Genomic DNA, 14,816 nt, shown 5'->3' with positions numbered 1-14,816 from the left:
TCTTTGGTTGTGCAAACCCACAGTTTCATCAGTTGTCCAGGTGGCTGGTCTAAGATGATCCCACAGGTGAAGAAGCCAGATGTAAAGGTCCAGAGCTGGCGTGGTTACACGTGGTCTGCGGTTGTGAGGCCAGTTGAACATACAGCCAAATTCTCTAAAACAACGTTGGAGGTGGCTTATGGAAGAGAAATTAACATTTAATTCTCTGGCAACAACTCTGGTGAACATTCCTGCAGTCAGCATGCCAATTGCACGCTCCCTCAAAACTTGAGACATCTGTGACATTGTGTTGTGTGACAAAACTGCACATTTTAGAGTGGCCTTTTATTGTCCACCAGCACAAGGTGCACCTGTGTAATGATCATGCTGTTTAATCAGCTTCTGTGCAACACCTGTCAGGTGGAAGGATTATCTTGGTAAAGGAGAAATGCTCACTAACGGGTGTAAATACATTCCTGCACAAAACTGTTTTTCTTTGTATCGAACATTTCTGGGATCTTTTATTTCAACTCATGAAACATGGGACCAACACTTTACATGTTGAGCTTATATTTTTGTCATTTGCACTTGTATGAGTTGGCAAACAAACTGAATGGGTGCACACTGCCACCTAGAGTGTGTTGTTTGAACAGGTAAAAATCCAAAGTTGGCGATTTACTGCCGCAGGTATGGAATGTTTCCTTACAAGTATAATTCATTGCCTGATCCTTCCTGGTGACCTGGATGGAATTATGTGATCATTCCTTAACCCATACGAAGTCCCACCCAGTGACTACTTCAAAATTGTGAAAGTCCTCAATGGCTATGACCGTGCTAAAATATCTTTAGGGCGCTAGAGTTCTCTATCTATCTCTATGCCTCAAAAATCTAAACGATTTATTTGTGTGTGAGGCCAGCTTGGGCAACAGCTAGCAACAGTAGGAGATTTCCATAAAAAAAAAAAAAGTCCTGCGTTGATATTGCTACAAACGTAGCATACAAATGATCGGTATTAATTTAGATAAAATATATTTAATTTAACTAGGCAAGTCAGATAAAAACAAATTCCAATGACGGCCTACAGGGGAACAGTGGGTTAACTGCCTTGTTCAGGGGTAGAACAACAGATTTTGTTAACTCAGCTCATAGACTCGATCCAGCAACCCTTCAGTTACCGGCCAACGCTCTAACCACTAGGCTATCTAGGTGTGGTATATGGCCAATATACAAAGGCTAGGGGCTGTTGTTCTTAACCACGACGCAACGTTGAGTGCCTGGATACAGCCGTTAGCCGTGGTATATTGGCCATATTTCACAACCCCCCCGAGGTGCCTTATTGCTATTATAAACTGGTTACAAACGTAATTAGAGCAGTACAAATACATTTTTGTCATACCCTGAATACTGATTGGCTGACAGCCGTGGTATATCAGACCATATACTACGGGTATGACAAATCATGTATTTTTACTGCTCCAATTATGTTGGTAACCAGTTTATAATACAAATAAGGCACCTCGGGGGTTTGTGATAACAGGCCAATATACTTCGGCTTAGGGCTGTTCCTAGGCACGACGTGCCTTATTGCTTAAATATTTAATAACTGTAACATAATGAGATATCCGAATATATATTTTATTTAATAATTCATTTACACCGTTTACAGGGCTGTACAATTACTTTGAAGGATTATCCAAAAAAACTGAACAGGAAGTGATTCGTTAATATTGCTGGATTCACATGGGTGAAACAACCCAGTCTGAAGAACATTTTCTGTGTGGGGGGGGAAACCGGCTGTAGCGGACATGTAGCTAGTGAATTACAACCGCTCTGTGTTTCAATTAATCATAAATACTTTTTTCTTACTTGAGTGTATTTTATCCAGTAAATTGACGTAAAAGGACGGGGTTGCTAAGTTGCTCGCGTTCTGTCACTGTAGCTAGTTCGTGTGCGATGATTATCGGTTTAGCCATCTTCCTAGCTGCTGACAGTGCTCTGAAGGCTGCTGTCCTGTTGCGGTGGTGAGCTACCCGAAGAAGCGGCCCCGACCATAACGTTAGCTAGCTGGCTTTATCCAAGTGTCTGTTAGTCGACCACCTCGGCCATTGCATTGGATTGTCTGCGCATTGCTGGCTGGCTAGCTAGCTACCTAACGTTAGCTGGCTAAACAGAGCGGAAAGTCATCTGTCATATGCAGATATGACAGCCAACTAGCTAGCTAGCCAGCTAACTTCGCTCTTTATCCATGGAATACAAATGGGTTTCTCTTTGGAGTATGGACCTACGATTGATGGCGTGCCTTTGAGTCTACGGTAACCCACAAGAGTTGTAATAAGAAAAGCATCCAATGCAAAAGTATTGAAAGGTAACTAACTAGCTACTCTCCATTTAATGGCTACCTAGAAAATCATGAAACGACTGACTTGATTATGATGTGATAGCTATTCAGGCCGGGCTGTCAAGCTCCCAGCTGTCACTTTTTTGTTTTGATAACGTTGGTTCGCCAGACATTTATTTAGCTACTGACTGGTAACGTTAGCTATGATTGCTTGTTATCCATGTGCAGCTAATATAGGCTTGTAATGTAATATAACGATTTTATTGATGGTGAAATTGTTTGCTAGTAGTGTTATGGTTTAGCCAACCACTGCTTTTTGTGATAGAGCTAAAGGCAGATAATACAGGCTATGTGACTTCTATACCATGTCTGATATTTGGCTTGTAAAGCCCTGTGATCTCATTTGATGCTTAAGTCCTTTTAGATTGTAATAATCATGCAGTGTCATTTTGAAATGTGTCATTGTTGTTTGAAATCTGAAGTTGGCATAGTCAAATCACTAGGCTAGTAGCTAACATTGTAGCTACGTTAATCCGTGATGTCCCTCTAACATTTCCTTTCCATCCTAGCAAACCTCCATTATGGATTTCAGCAAATCGTTGACCTTGTGGATTGTATGCTTATGCCTCCTGAGGGAAAGCTGGACGGTACAAGCCAGCTCAGACCACCATCATATTGATAATGGTGTGTCAGGTATGTAAATATCATTCAGAAAGTTCTGAACGTTATGACACACATGTAATCATTCAGCCCATATGCCAGCATGTGTATTCATACAATACTCCATACACAATGTGATCCAAATTGGACACATTGTAGACTTGTGTTGCATTATCAGTGTACTATAACCTCCTCTACCGTTCCTGTATTTAGAAATTGTGCCGGCTCTAAATGTAGCCGTGCTGAGAATAGTTAGGGTATGCAATCTCCATTAAGCTCTGTCCTCGGGTGATCATGGCACACTGTCAAGTCAGGGAGTCGTGCATCTTCGTAGTGAGTTTGTTTTGTTACCTATTGACAAGTCAGTCAAAACATTTTTCACTCATCTTCACTAGTTTTGACACAGCATTCCTTGTCAGTACAAAACGGAATATGTGAAAGGATTGTCATAGGTTTTGTTTAAAGTAAACTACATGGCACTGAGCACAAATGTAAGGGACATCATATAGGTGCCTAAGCCTCATGTCAGCTACAATAGCAGGCTAGACCTATCCTATTCATTGTTAGTTTTCGACTGGATCAGACCCTAGATTTATGGAAATGTTAGCTGTGTTGATTGCGAATGGACAATTGTGGGAATGTCCTAACCAGTCTCTTCTGGCGTTCCCTTTTTGGTGGGTATGGATCATGCATCGTCATGTCATATTTATACAGCTGAGGGCAAATGAAGTGCATGCCCATCATTTTATCATCACTGTTTATACAGGGCTCCTATGATTACACTTGAACAGTGTTGATGTTGAACTTGTGGCATTTGTAATTTATCATGTACTGCCATGCTTCCTGTCCAAAGGGCCCTTAACTAATGTATGCCTATTCCTGAAACAATTGAGACATTTAGAAATGAATAACAGTATCTTTGAAGACCACTCTCGGCCCTGACTTTTGTAAGTAAGTCTATTCTATACCACTTACAGTAATTGTGCCTCTACTTGTAAGGCCTTTGATTTGACATCATGCATTGAGGCCAGACTGCATAAAGGCTTGGACAGGAGCCCAGTCATGGAGTAGTACAACATGTTTGGCTATCACAGTAACCCATCTCCAATAGAGATTGTATTTGTGGTAAAACATTACACGGTTTTAGTGGTTTTTCTGGACCTGTTGGTGGTGAGACATTCAGTGAATGTGGCCTAGCTAGCCACATGCATAATGTATAGGTTAGTGTCTGTGCTCAGCAACAGTTTTACTAGCTCGTGGCGTTTGTGTGATGAAGAGGCTCGGTGCCTGGAGAGGTTTGACTACTACAGACTACTGCCTGCTACAGTAAGCCTGGTTGGGCATCCTGGAGTCAGGATGGGAAACAGTAATTACACCGGCAGTGAAGTGGAATGTTCCAGAGGGCAAGTGCGTGTTCAATCTTCTACAGGCACACATACAGAGAGTGTTACATAACTTAACGCTTTTGAAAAGGTAGTCTAGTATGTAAATACCTGATCTCCAGACCCAGTAAGTTTGCAAACCAAATGAGAAAGTTGCTGTGAGTGAGAATAGCAGGTGATAAACGTCACACAGTGAGGGGAAAAAAGTATTTGTTCCTCTGCTGATTTTGTACGTTTGCCCACTAACAAAGAAATTATCAGTCTATAATTTTAATGGTAGATTTATTTGAACAGTGAGAGACAGAATAACAACAAAAAAATCCAGAAAAATGCATGTCAAAAATGTTATTAAATGATTTGCATTTTAATGAGGGAAATAAGTATTTGACCCCTCTGCAAAACATGACTTAGTACTTGGTGGCAAAACCCTTGTTGGCAATCACAGAGGTCAGATGTTTCTTGTAGTTGGCCACCAGGTTTGCACACATCTCAGGAGGGATTTTGTCCCACTCCTCTTTGCAGATCTTCTCCAAGTCATTAAGGTTTCGAGGCTGACGTTTAGCAACTCGAACCTTCAGCTCCCTCCACAGATTTTCTATGGGATTAAGGTCTGGAGACTGGCTAGGCCACTCCAGGACCTTAATGTGCTTCTTCTTGAGCCACTCCTTTGTTGCCTTGGCCGTGTATTTTGGGTCTTTGTCATGCTGGAATACCCATCCACGACCCATTTCCAATGCCCTGGCTGAGGGAAGGAGGTTCTCACCCAAGATTTGACGGTACATGGCCCCGTCCATCGTCCCTTTGATGCGGTGAAGTTTTCCTGTCCCCTTAGCAGAAAAACACCCCCAAAGCATAATGTTTCCACCCCCATGTTTGACGGTGGAGATGGTGTTCTTGGGGTCATAGGCAGCATTCCTCCTCCAAACACGGTGAGTTGAGTTGATGCCAAAGAGCTCCATTTTGGTCTCATCTGACCACAACACTTTCACCCAGTTGTCCTCTGAATCATTCAGATGTTCATTGGCAAACTTCAGACGGGCATGTATATGTGCTTTCTTGAGCAGGGGGACCTTGCGGGCGCTGCAGGATTTCAGTCCTTCATGGTGTAGTGTGCTACCAATTGTTTTCTTGGTGACTATGGTCCCAGCTGCCTTGAGATCATTGACAAGATCCTCCCGTGTAGTTATGGGCTGATTCCTCACTGTTCTCATGATCATTGTAACTCCACAAGGTGAGATCTTGCATGGAACCCCAGGCCGAGGGAGATTGACAGTTCTTTTGTGTTTCTTCCATTTGCGAATAATCGCACCAACTGTTGTCACCTTCTCACAAAGCTGCTTGGCGATGGTCTTGTAGCATCAAATACTTTTTTCCCTCACTGTAATTGTTTTCATAATGGCAGTATTTTCTGAAGAAGCACTGGGCTGGAGTTCTGGAATGTAGACCCACTAGTATTTTGAAATACCCAAAAACAACGTCCCAAAAGTAACATTTTTAACCACCACCATCACACACTTGGGCTGTAGACTTAACCTTTATCTAGTAGGCTAGCTGTGTTCAGCACACTGACTTGGGCTGTAGACTTAACCTTTATCTAGTAGACTAGCTGTGTTCAGCACACTGACTTGGGCTGTAGACTTAACCTTTATCTAGTAGGCTAGCTGTGTTCAGCACACTGACTTGGGCTGTAGACTTAACCTTTATCTAGTAGGCTAGCTGTGTTCAGCACACTGACTTGGGCTGTAGACTTAACCTTTATCTAGTAGACTAGCTGTGTTCAGCACACTGACTTGGGCTGTAGACTTAACCTTTATCTAGTAGGCTAGCTGTGTTCAGCACACTGACTTGGGCTGTAGACTTAACCTTTATCTAGTAGGCTAGCTGTGTTCAGCACACTGACTTGGGCTGTAGACTTAACCTTTATCTAGTAGGCTAGCTGTGTTCAGCACACTGACTTGGGCTGTAGACTTAACCTTTATCTAGTAGGCTAGCTGTGTTCAGCACACTGACTTGGGCTGTAGACTTAACCTTTATCTAGTAGACTAGCTGTGTTCAGCACACTGACTTGGGCTGTAGACTTAACCTTTATCTAGTAGACTAGCTGTGTTCAGCACACTGACTTGGGCTGTAGACTTAACCTTTATCTAGTAGACTAGCTGTGTTCAGCACACTGACTTGGGCTGTAGACTTAACCTTTATCTAGTAGACTAGCTGTGTTCAGCACACTGACTTGGGCTGTAGACTTAACCTTTATCTAGTAGACTAGCTGTGTTCAGCACACTGACTTGGGCTGTAGACTTAACCTTTATCTAGTAGGCTAGCTGTGTTCAGCACACTGACTTGGGCTGTAGACTTAACCTTTATCTAGTAGGCTAGCTGTGTTCAGCACACTGACTTGGGCTGTAGACTTAACCTTTATCTAGTAGACTAGCTGTGTTCAGCACACTGACTTGGGCTGTAGACTTAACCTTTATCTAGTAGACTAGCTGTGTTCAGCACACTGACTTGGGCTGTAGACTTAACCTTTATCTAGTAGGCTAGCTGTGTTCAGCACACTGACTTGGGCTGTAGACTTAACCTTTATCTAGTAGGCTAGCTGTGTTCAGCACACTGACTTGGGCTGTAGACTTAACCTTTATCTAGTAGGCTAGCTGTGTTCAGCACACTGACTTGGGCTGTAGACTTAACCTTTATCTAGTAGGCTAGCTGTGTTCAGCACACTGACTTGGGCTGTAGACTTAACCTTTATCTAGTAGGCTAGCTGTGTTCAGCACACTGACTTGGGCTGTAGACTTAACCTTTATCTAGTAGGCTAGCTGTGTTCAGCACACTGACTTGGGCTGTAGACTAAACCTTTATCTAGTAGGCTAGCTGTGTTCAGCACACTGACTTGGGCTGTAGACTTAACCTTTATCTAGTAGGCTAGCTGTGTTCAGCACACTGACTTGGGCTGTAGACTTAACCTTTATCTAGTAGGCTAGCTGTGTTCAGCACACTGACTTGGGCTGTAGACTTAACCTTTATCTAGTAGGCTAGCTGTGTTCAGCACACTGACTTGGGCTGTAGACTTAACCTTTATCTAGTAGGCTAGCTGTGTTCAGCACACTGACTTGGGCTGTAGACTTAACCTTTATCTAGTAGGCTAGCTGTGTTCAGCACACTGACTTGGGCTGTAGACTTAACCTTTATCTAGTAGGCTAGCTGTGTTCAGCACACTGACTTGGGCTGTAGACTTAACCTTTATCTAGTAGGCTAGCTGTGTTCAGCACACTGACTTGGGCTGTAGACTTAACCTTTATCTAGTAGGCTAGCTGTGTTCAGCACACTGACTTGGGCTGTAGACTTAACCTTTATCTAGTAGGCTAGCTGTGTTCAGCACACTGACTTGGGCTGTAGACTTAACCTTTATCTAGTAGGCTAGCTGTGTTCAGCACACTGACTTGGGCTGTAGACTTAACCTTTATCTAGTAGGCTAGCTGTGTTCAGCACACTGACTTGGGCTGTAGACTTAACCTTTATCTAGTAGGCTAGCTGTGTTCAGCACACTGACTTGGGCTGTAGACTTAACCTTTATCTAGTAGGCTAGCTGTGTTCAGCACACTGACTTGGGCTGTAGACTTAACCTTTATCTAGTAGGCTAGCTGTGTTCAGCACACTGACTTGGGCTGTAGACTTAACCTTTATCTAGTAGGCTAGCTGTGTTCAGCACACTGACTTGGGCTGTAGACTTAACCTTTATCTAGTAGGCTAGCTGTGTTCAGCACACTGACTTGGGCTGTAGACTTAACCTTTATCTAGTAGGCTAGCTGTGTTCAGCACACTGACTTGGGCTGTAGACTTAACCTTTATCTAGTAGGCTAGCTGTGTTCAGCACACTGACTTGGGCTGTAGACTTAACCTTTATCTAGTAGGCTAGCTGTGTTCAGCACACTGACTTGGGCTGTAGACTTAACCTTTATCTAGTAGGCTAGCTGTGTTCAGCACACTGACTTGGGCTGTAGACTTAACCTTTATCTAGTAGGCTAGCTGTGTTCAGCACACTGACTTGGGCTGTAGACTTAACCTTTATCTAGTAGGCTAGCTGTGTTCAGCACACTGACTTGGGCTGTAGACTTAACCTTTATCTAGTAGGCTAGCTGTGTTCAGCACACTGACTTGGGCTGTAGACTTAACCTTTATCTAGTAGGCTAGCTGTGTTCAGCACACTGACTTGGGCTGTAGACTTAACCTTTATCTAGTAGGCTAGCTGTGTTCAGCACACTGACTTGGGCTGTAGACTTAACCTTTATCTAGTAGACTAGCTGTGTTCAGCACACTGACTTGGGCTGTAGACTTAACCTTTATCTAGTAGGCTAGCTGTGTTCAGCACACTGACTTGGGCTGTAGACTTAACCTTTATCTAGTAGGCTAGCTGTGTTCAGCACACTGACTTGGGCTGTAGACTTAACCTTTATCTAGTAGGCTAGCTGTGTTCAGCACACTGACTTGGGCTGTAGACTTAACCTTTATCTAGTAGGCTAGCTGTGTTCAGCACACTGACTTGGGCTGTAGACTTAACCTTTATCTAGTAGACTAGCTGAGTTCAGCACACTGACTTGGGCTGTAGACTTAACCTTTATCTAGTAGGCTAGCTGTGTTCAGCACACTGACTTGGGCTGTAGACTTAACCTTTATCTAGTAGGCTAGCTGTGTTCAGCACACTGACTTGGGCTGTAGACTTAACCTTTATCTAGTAAACTAGCTGTGTTCAGCACACTGACTTGGGCTGTAGACTTAACCTTTATCTAGTAGGCTAGCTGTGTTCAGCACACTGACTTGGGCTGTAGACTAAACCTTTATCTAGTAAACTAGCTGTGTTCAGCACACTGACTTGCATGGGTTGATTTGGAGCCCCCAGCGAGATTTATGCTGGATTGGATTTGTCAGTCAGTTATCTGGAGCCATATTAGCAAGGAGGCTTTCATTTTGAGCTGCATTGTTATTGTCAAACTGCCACTATAGATGGGGTTTGAGATTTGGTGCCTTCCATTGCAGCTGTACAGCCTAGTTATGGCAGAGGAAATACTGTTTCTCATCAGAAATGCTCCACCCCACTTTCTGCTGCAGTGCAGTGGCACATTTTTGTGGCACATGCTACTGCCTGTATGCTTGTGTTGAAGAGAAGGCTTTACAATCAGAGAATGTTAGCATGTCTTAACAAGCAGCTCCAGAAAACCTGACAGAAAGTCAGTTGATGGATTAGCAGCTTGTTGTAGCCTACTTACATTATTTACAGTGTATCTTTTTTCTTGTTAGAATAGAGTGGGAGGGTGTTTGAAGAAGATGCACGTTTCCTCGTGCACATAAAGGCTTCTTGAAGTCAGGAACAGTTTTACTCAAATAGAGAATTTTTGAATAAATGGATAAATAAAACAGTTAAAATCAGGATATCAGCTAAAACAAGGATATATGTTCAAAAAGGTAAGAGCATAAAATGCTCTCCTCTGTCCTTGTTTTCATCGACTCACACTGCCTCTCTCCCACAAACACATAAACCCCTCTGTTCAACCAACTCAGTTTGGTTGGAGGGGCTACAATCCTGACTCAACACACATTCCTCACATATATAATTACACACTTAACTGTAGCAGACTAAATGTTTGACTGGAAGGATATGAAAAATGACTGAAAAACAGGGCCCTTTAACAAATAAACATTAACACAGTCACGCACAATGGGGAATGTATGAGTCTTTAGGTGAGGAAGTGCCAGTATCCTCACAGGGTGTCAGCTGTGGTGGTTGTTGTTGATATGCCTGGATATTCTAGAATTGATTCCACATTGGCCACCTGTCACAGCTAGGGCTGGGCAATATGGCCAAAATGTTAAATCACGCTATTTCAAAAAAAATTGGACGGTATGACGGTATTTGACTGTATTTTTAGTTTTGAATAATAAAAGTTGTACATTTGCTTTATGAGTAGTGAGTGATCCTAGGATGGCAACACATACGTTCTTAGTGATTTCAATGAGTCTTTCTCCATTCTGATTTGTTTTATACTGTTCAATTCAACTTCAACCAAAACAAATTTCAGCACTTTTTATAATTTCTACATTTCCTGCACTCAATTGCAGTGGTGGAAAAAGTACCCAATTGTCATACTTGAGTAAAAGTAAAGATACGTTAATAGAACATTACTCAAGTGAAAGTCACCCAGTAAAATACTACTTGAGTAAATATACTTAAGTATCAAAAGTGAAAGTATAAATTATTTCATTCCTTATATTAAGCAAAGCAGATGGCACCATTTTCTTGTTTTTTTAATTTACGGATAGCCAGGGGCACACTCCAACACTCAGACATAATTAAAAAACAAAGCATTTGTGTTTAGTGTGAGTCCTCCAGATCAGAGGCAGTAGATGACCAGGGATGTTCTCTGTTTAGTGAGTCCTCCAGATCAGAGGCAGTAGATGACCAGGGATGTTCTCTTGACAAGTGCGTGAATTGGACCATTTTCCTGTCCAGCTAAGCATTCATGTGATGAGTACTTATGGGTGTCAGGGAAAATGTATGGAGTTAAAAAGTACAGTATTTTCTTTAGGAATGTAGTGAAGTAAAAGTTGTTAAAAATAGTAAAGTACAGATACCAAAAAAACTACTTAAATAGTACTTGAAAGTATTTTTACTTAAGTACTTTACACCACTGCTCAATTGAGATAATTTCCGCACTGCCACGTAGGGCTGCACGATATGGGCAGTTAATCTAGGACTTATTTTTAACCAAATGTGGAAATTGTGAATTAGAGCAAAACTGTTGGAATCATGGAAATAGAATGACTATTCTAATTCTATAGTTAGAATATAATAGTGGGCACTTTGAATACAGTGTTGTTTAAAATGCCAGGGAGGAGTTATTGTGACAGGGTAGGAACTAAAGTGTTGATAAGTGTTTTCTAGTGGACCCTATAAGCTTTGGCTACATTGCATGTTTTCTCCTAGCTACATCATGTAGCTAACATTCTTGCTTTGCATATTCTTCTTTTGATTTAGAAGATACTGTTGCACAAACAACATGCTAATTTAGGTCTACACCATCACTGGTATCAGGCTGTATTAGCTAGCTATGCTTGCTCTTACTCAGTAGAGTTATTAGATAGCTAACAATTAGCGTCTCACAAGATTTAGGGCAACTTGATAAGAAAAGACAAACTAGCTGTTTGCTGATGTAAGAAACACAAGCTAATAGTGTCATTATAGATCTCTAGTGGATTTATATTTAAGACGCAAAGTGAAAACAGCGTTGTTGTCATCAACATTGTTGCATGTGCTGCATTGACCATGCAGACTGAATGCAAGTGTCTCGTGGTTGAGGAACATCAAATGTGCTCCTTGAGTGACAGGGGGCGTGGTTAGGTCTGTGTGGAAAGTGGCACGGAGAGAAAGAGGGGAGAGGGATGACTCAAGTAGCGAAGTAAACTATAAAAATGGACATTACACATGGTGTATCACATTTAACAAACCAACATTCAAATACCGTTCTAGAAGGTAAAGTAAAAACCCGAACCAGTCCCTGCATCAATACCGGTATATCATAAAATACGGTATACCGTCCAGCCCTAGTCACAGCCTGTGTGGCTGGTTGCTCTAGCTCTTGACAGGTCAGGGTACGGTGACTTTTGTGGATCCAAACAAGTTTAATCATTTGCCCCTATGCTGTTGCCTACAGCTAGACTCCTTGATATAATGCAATTCCATATCTTCACTTTTCTGGCCTCATTGCCATTTTCTGTGCAGCACATGCTACCTTAATTTGCCTATTTCTTTGAAGTCTTTGTCATAAATAAAGCTGCAGTAGGATTCCATGCCAGAGAAGCTCCTGCCTGCCTTTGCCTTGTGCTGTGCTATAAGTTGCACTCTGCATGGGTCAATCGGGGAAAGTTACTTACTGGTCTTGCCTAGTGTAGTAATACTACGAGCTACCTTGTGCAGCAAATGGGAGCGCAAGCAAGAAGTAAACACACATGGACACTTGCTGTTGTGTGCTTCCTCATCATAGATTTCATCACACAGGAAGATGCCTGATATCACATTTCTTAGTGTGAAATATGACGACATCGCACTAATGTAGGCCTTGCCCTATTTTTATTTATTTAACTGTTATTTAACTAGGCAAGTCAGTTAAGAACACATTCTTAATTACTATGATGGCCTACCAAAAGGCAAAAGGCCTCCTGCGGGGACGGGGACTGAGATTAAAAATATAGGACAAAACACACATCATGACGAGAGAGACAGCACAACACTACATAAAGATAGACCTAAGACGACAACACAGCATGGCAGCAACACAACATGGGAGCAGCACAATATGGTAGCTGCACAAAACATGGTACAAACATTATTGTGCACAGACAAAGCACAAAGGCAAGAAGTTAGAGACAACAATACATCGCGTGAAGCAGCCACAACTGTCAGTAAGAGTGTCCATGATTGAGTCTATTTCATTTGTGTTTTGGTCAGGTTTCTGGGCAGGATAAGCCACACAGTGTTACAAGCAAAAATATTTTGCACAGACTCTTCGCTTTGATCTATCTGGTCAGCTCTTTCCCTTTTAGGGACTGTTGGCTATGACTTCTTTAAGCCATTTTGCCTGTATTTTTACCCTGCTGTTTCATCATGAAGACTACATTCTTTCGACCTGAGATTTTATACTTAACTTTGAACATTGAAGCTTTCAGAAATGACACTTGGCTACACTGCAGATCTCTGTGGCTTAGAGGCAGCCTTGGTTACCCTCCTGCACATAGCCCAGAATGTCTGCAGACTGCAGTTCAGACCAAACTATGTTTTCCTCTGAGTTGAAGCGAGGCCTTGTCTGTGATCTGCTGCTGCAGAGGGTTTCTAATCCCCCAGGAGAGAGGGGAAGACTGCAGGCCAGGCAGGCATAGACACACAACATAATATACAGCCTAGCCGGATGGTTTCATAACCATGACTACAGCCAGAGATACTCCCGGTATGTGACACCATTCATACAACTTTTTTTTCAAACAACTGAATTGGAATGGCTGCATAGCTGGAATTCTTGAGGTGAAAGTGAACAGATTTCTTACTAAGTATAGACCTCTATGTACGTGCTATTATGCTGATGTGTAATAATATATACTAAGATAGGCGAGTCGTTCCACGAATAGAGTACATTTTGGGTAGTGTAACTTGGTAAAATAAAAATATATAACGGTCTGTCATAAAGAGCACACTTCATAAAGATGTTTTATAGAGGTCGACCGATTAATCGGAATGGCCGATTTAATTAGAGCCGATTTCAAGATTTCATAACAATCGGTAATCGGCATTTTTGGACACCGATTCTCCACGAGGAGACTGCGTGGCAGGCTGACTACCTGTTATGCGAGTGCAGCAAGGAGCCAAGGTAAGGTGCTAGCTAGCATTAAACGTATCTTATAAAAAACAATCAATCTTAACATAATCACTAGTTAACTACATATGGTTGATGATATTACTAGTTTATCTAGCTTGTCCTGCGTTGCATATAATCGATGCGGTGCCTGTTAATTTATCATTGAATCACAGCCTACTAAGCCAAACGGATGATTTAACAAGCGCATTCGCGAAAAAAGCGCTGTCGTTGCACCAATGTGTACCTAACCATAAACATCAACGCCTTTCTTAAAATCAATACACAAGTATATATTTTTAAACCTCATATTTAGTTAATATTGCCTGCTAACATGAATTTCTTTTAACTGGGCAAATTGTGTCACTTCTCTTGCGTTCTGTGCAAGCGGAGTCAGGGTATATGCAGCAGTTTGGGCCACCTGGCTCGTTGAGAACTGTGTGAAGACTATTTCTTCCTAACAAAGACAGCCAACTTCGCCAAACGGGGGATGATTTAACAAAAGCGCATTTGCCAAAAAAGCACAATCGTTGCATGAATTTACCTAACCATAAACATCAATGCCTTTCTTAAAATCAATACACAGAAGTATATTTTTTTAAACCTGCATATTCAGTTAAAAGAAATCCAGTTTAGCAGGCAATATTAAACTAGAGAAATTGTCACTTCTCTTGCGTTCATTACACGCAGAGTCAGGGTATATGCAACAGTTTGGGCCGCCTGGCTCGTTGTGAACTAATTTGCCAGAATTTTACGTAATTATGACATAACATTGAAGGTTGTGCAATGTAACAGGAATATTTAGATTTATGGATGCCACCTGTTAGATAAAATACGGAACGGTTCCGTATTTCACTGAAAGAATAAACGTTTTGTTTTCTAAATGATAGTTTCCGGATTTGACCATATTAATGACCTAAGGCTCGTATTTCTGTGTGTTAATATGTTATAATTAAGTCTATGATTTGATATTTGATAGGGCAGTCTGACTGAGCGGTGGTAGGCAGCAGCAGGCTCGTAAGCATTCATTCAAACAGCACTTTCGTGCGTTTGACAGCA

General features: G+C 41.9%; 1 protein-coding gene across 7 annotated transcripts in view; it reads left to right on the top strand.

The window, feature by feature from the left end:
* Window positions 1-14,816, top strand: part of stim1 (stromal interaction molecule 1) — a 76,105-nt gene that overhangs the window by 2,020 nt on the left and 59,269 nt on the right. The window contains exons 1-2 of one of the 7 annotated variants that reach the window (XM_045723310.2): window positions 1,692-2,344; window positions 2,887-3,010. The exons of 1 other annotated variant lie outside the window; for it this stretch is intronic. In XM_045723310.2, coding sequence (XP_045579266.1) covers window positions 2,899-3,010 — 112 coding nt within the window. In that variant the 5' untranslated portion in view covers window positions 1,692-2,344; window positions 2,887-2,898. 7 annotated transcript variants of the gene reach the window in all.

Source organism: Salmo salar, chromosome 09, assembly GCF_965601325.2.
Source record: "Salmo salar chromosome 09, fSalSal1, whole genome shotgun sequence".
Lineage (NCBI taxonomy): Eukaryota > Metazoa > Chordata > Actinopteri > Salmoniformes > Salmonidae > Salmo > Salmo salar.
The sequence above is the reverse complement of the archived record's forward strand: the minus strand, read 5'-3'. Positions and strand labels throughout refer to the sequence as shown.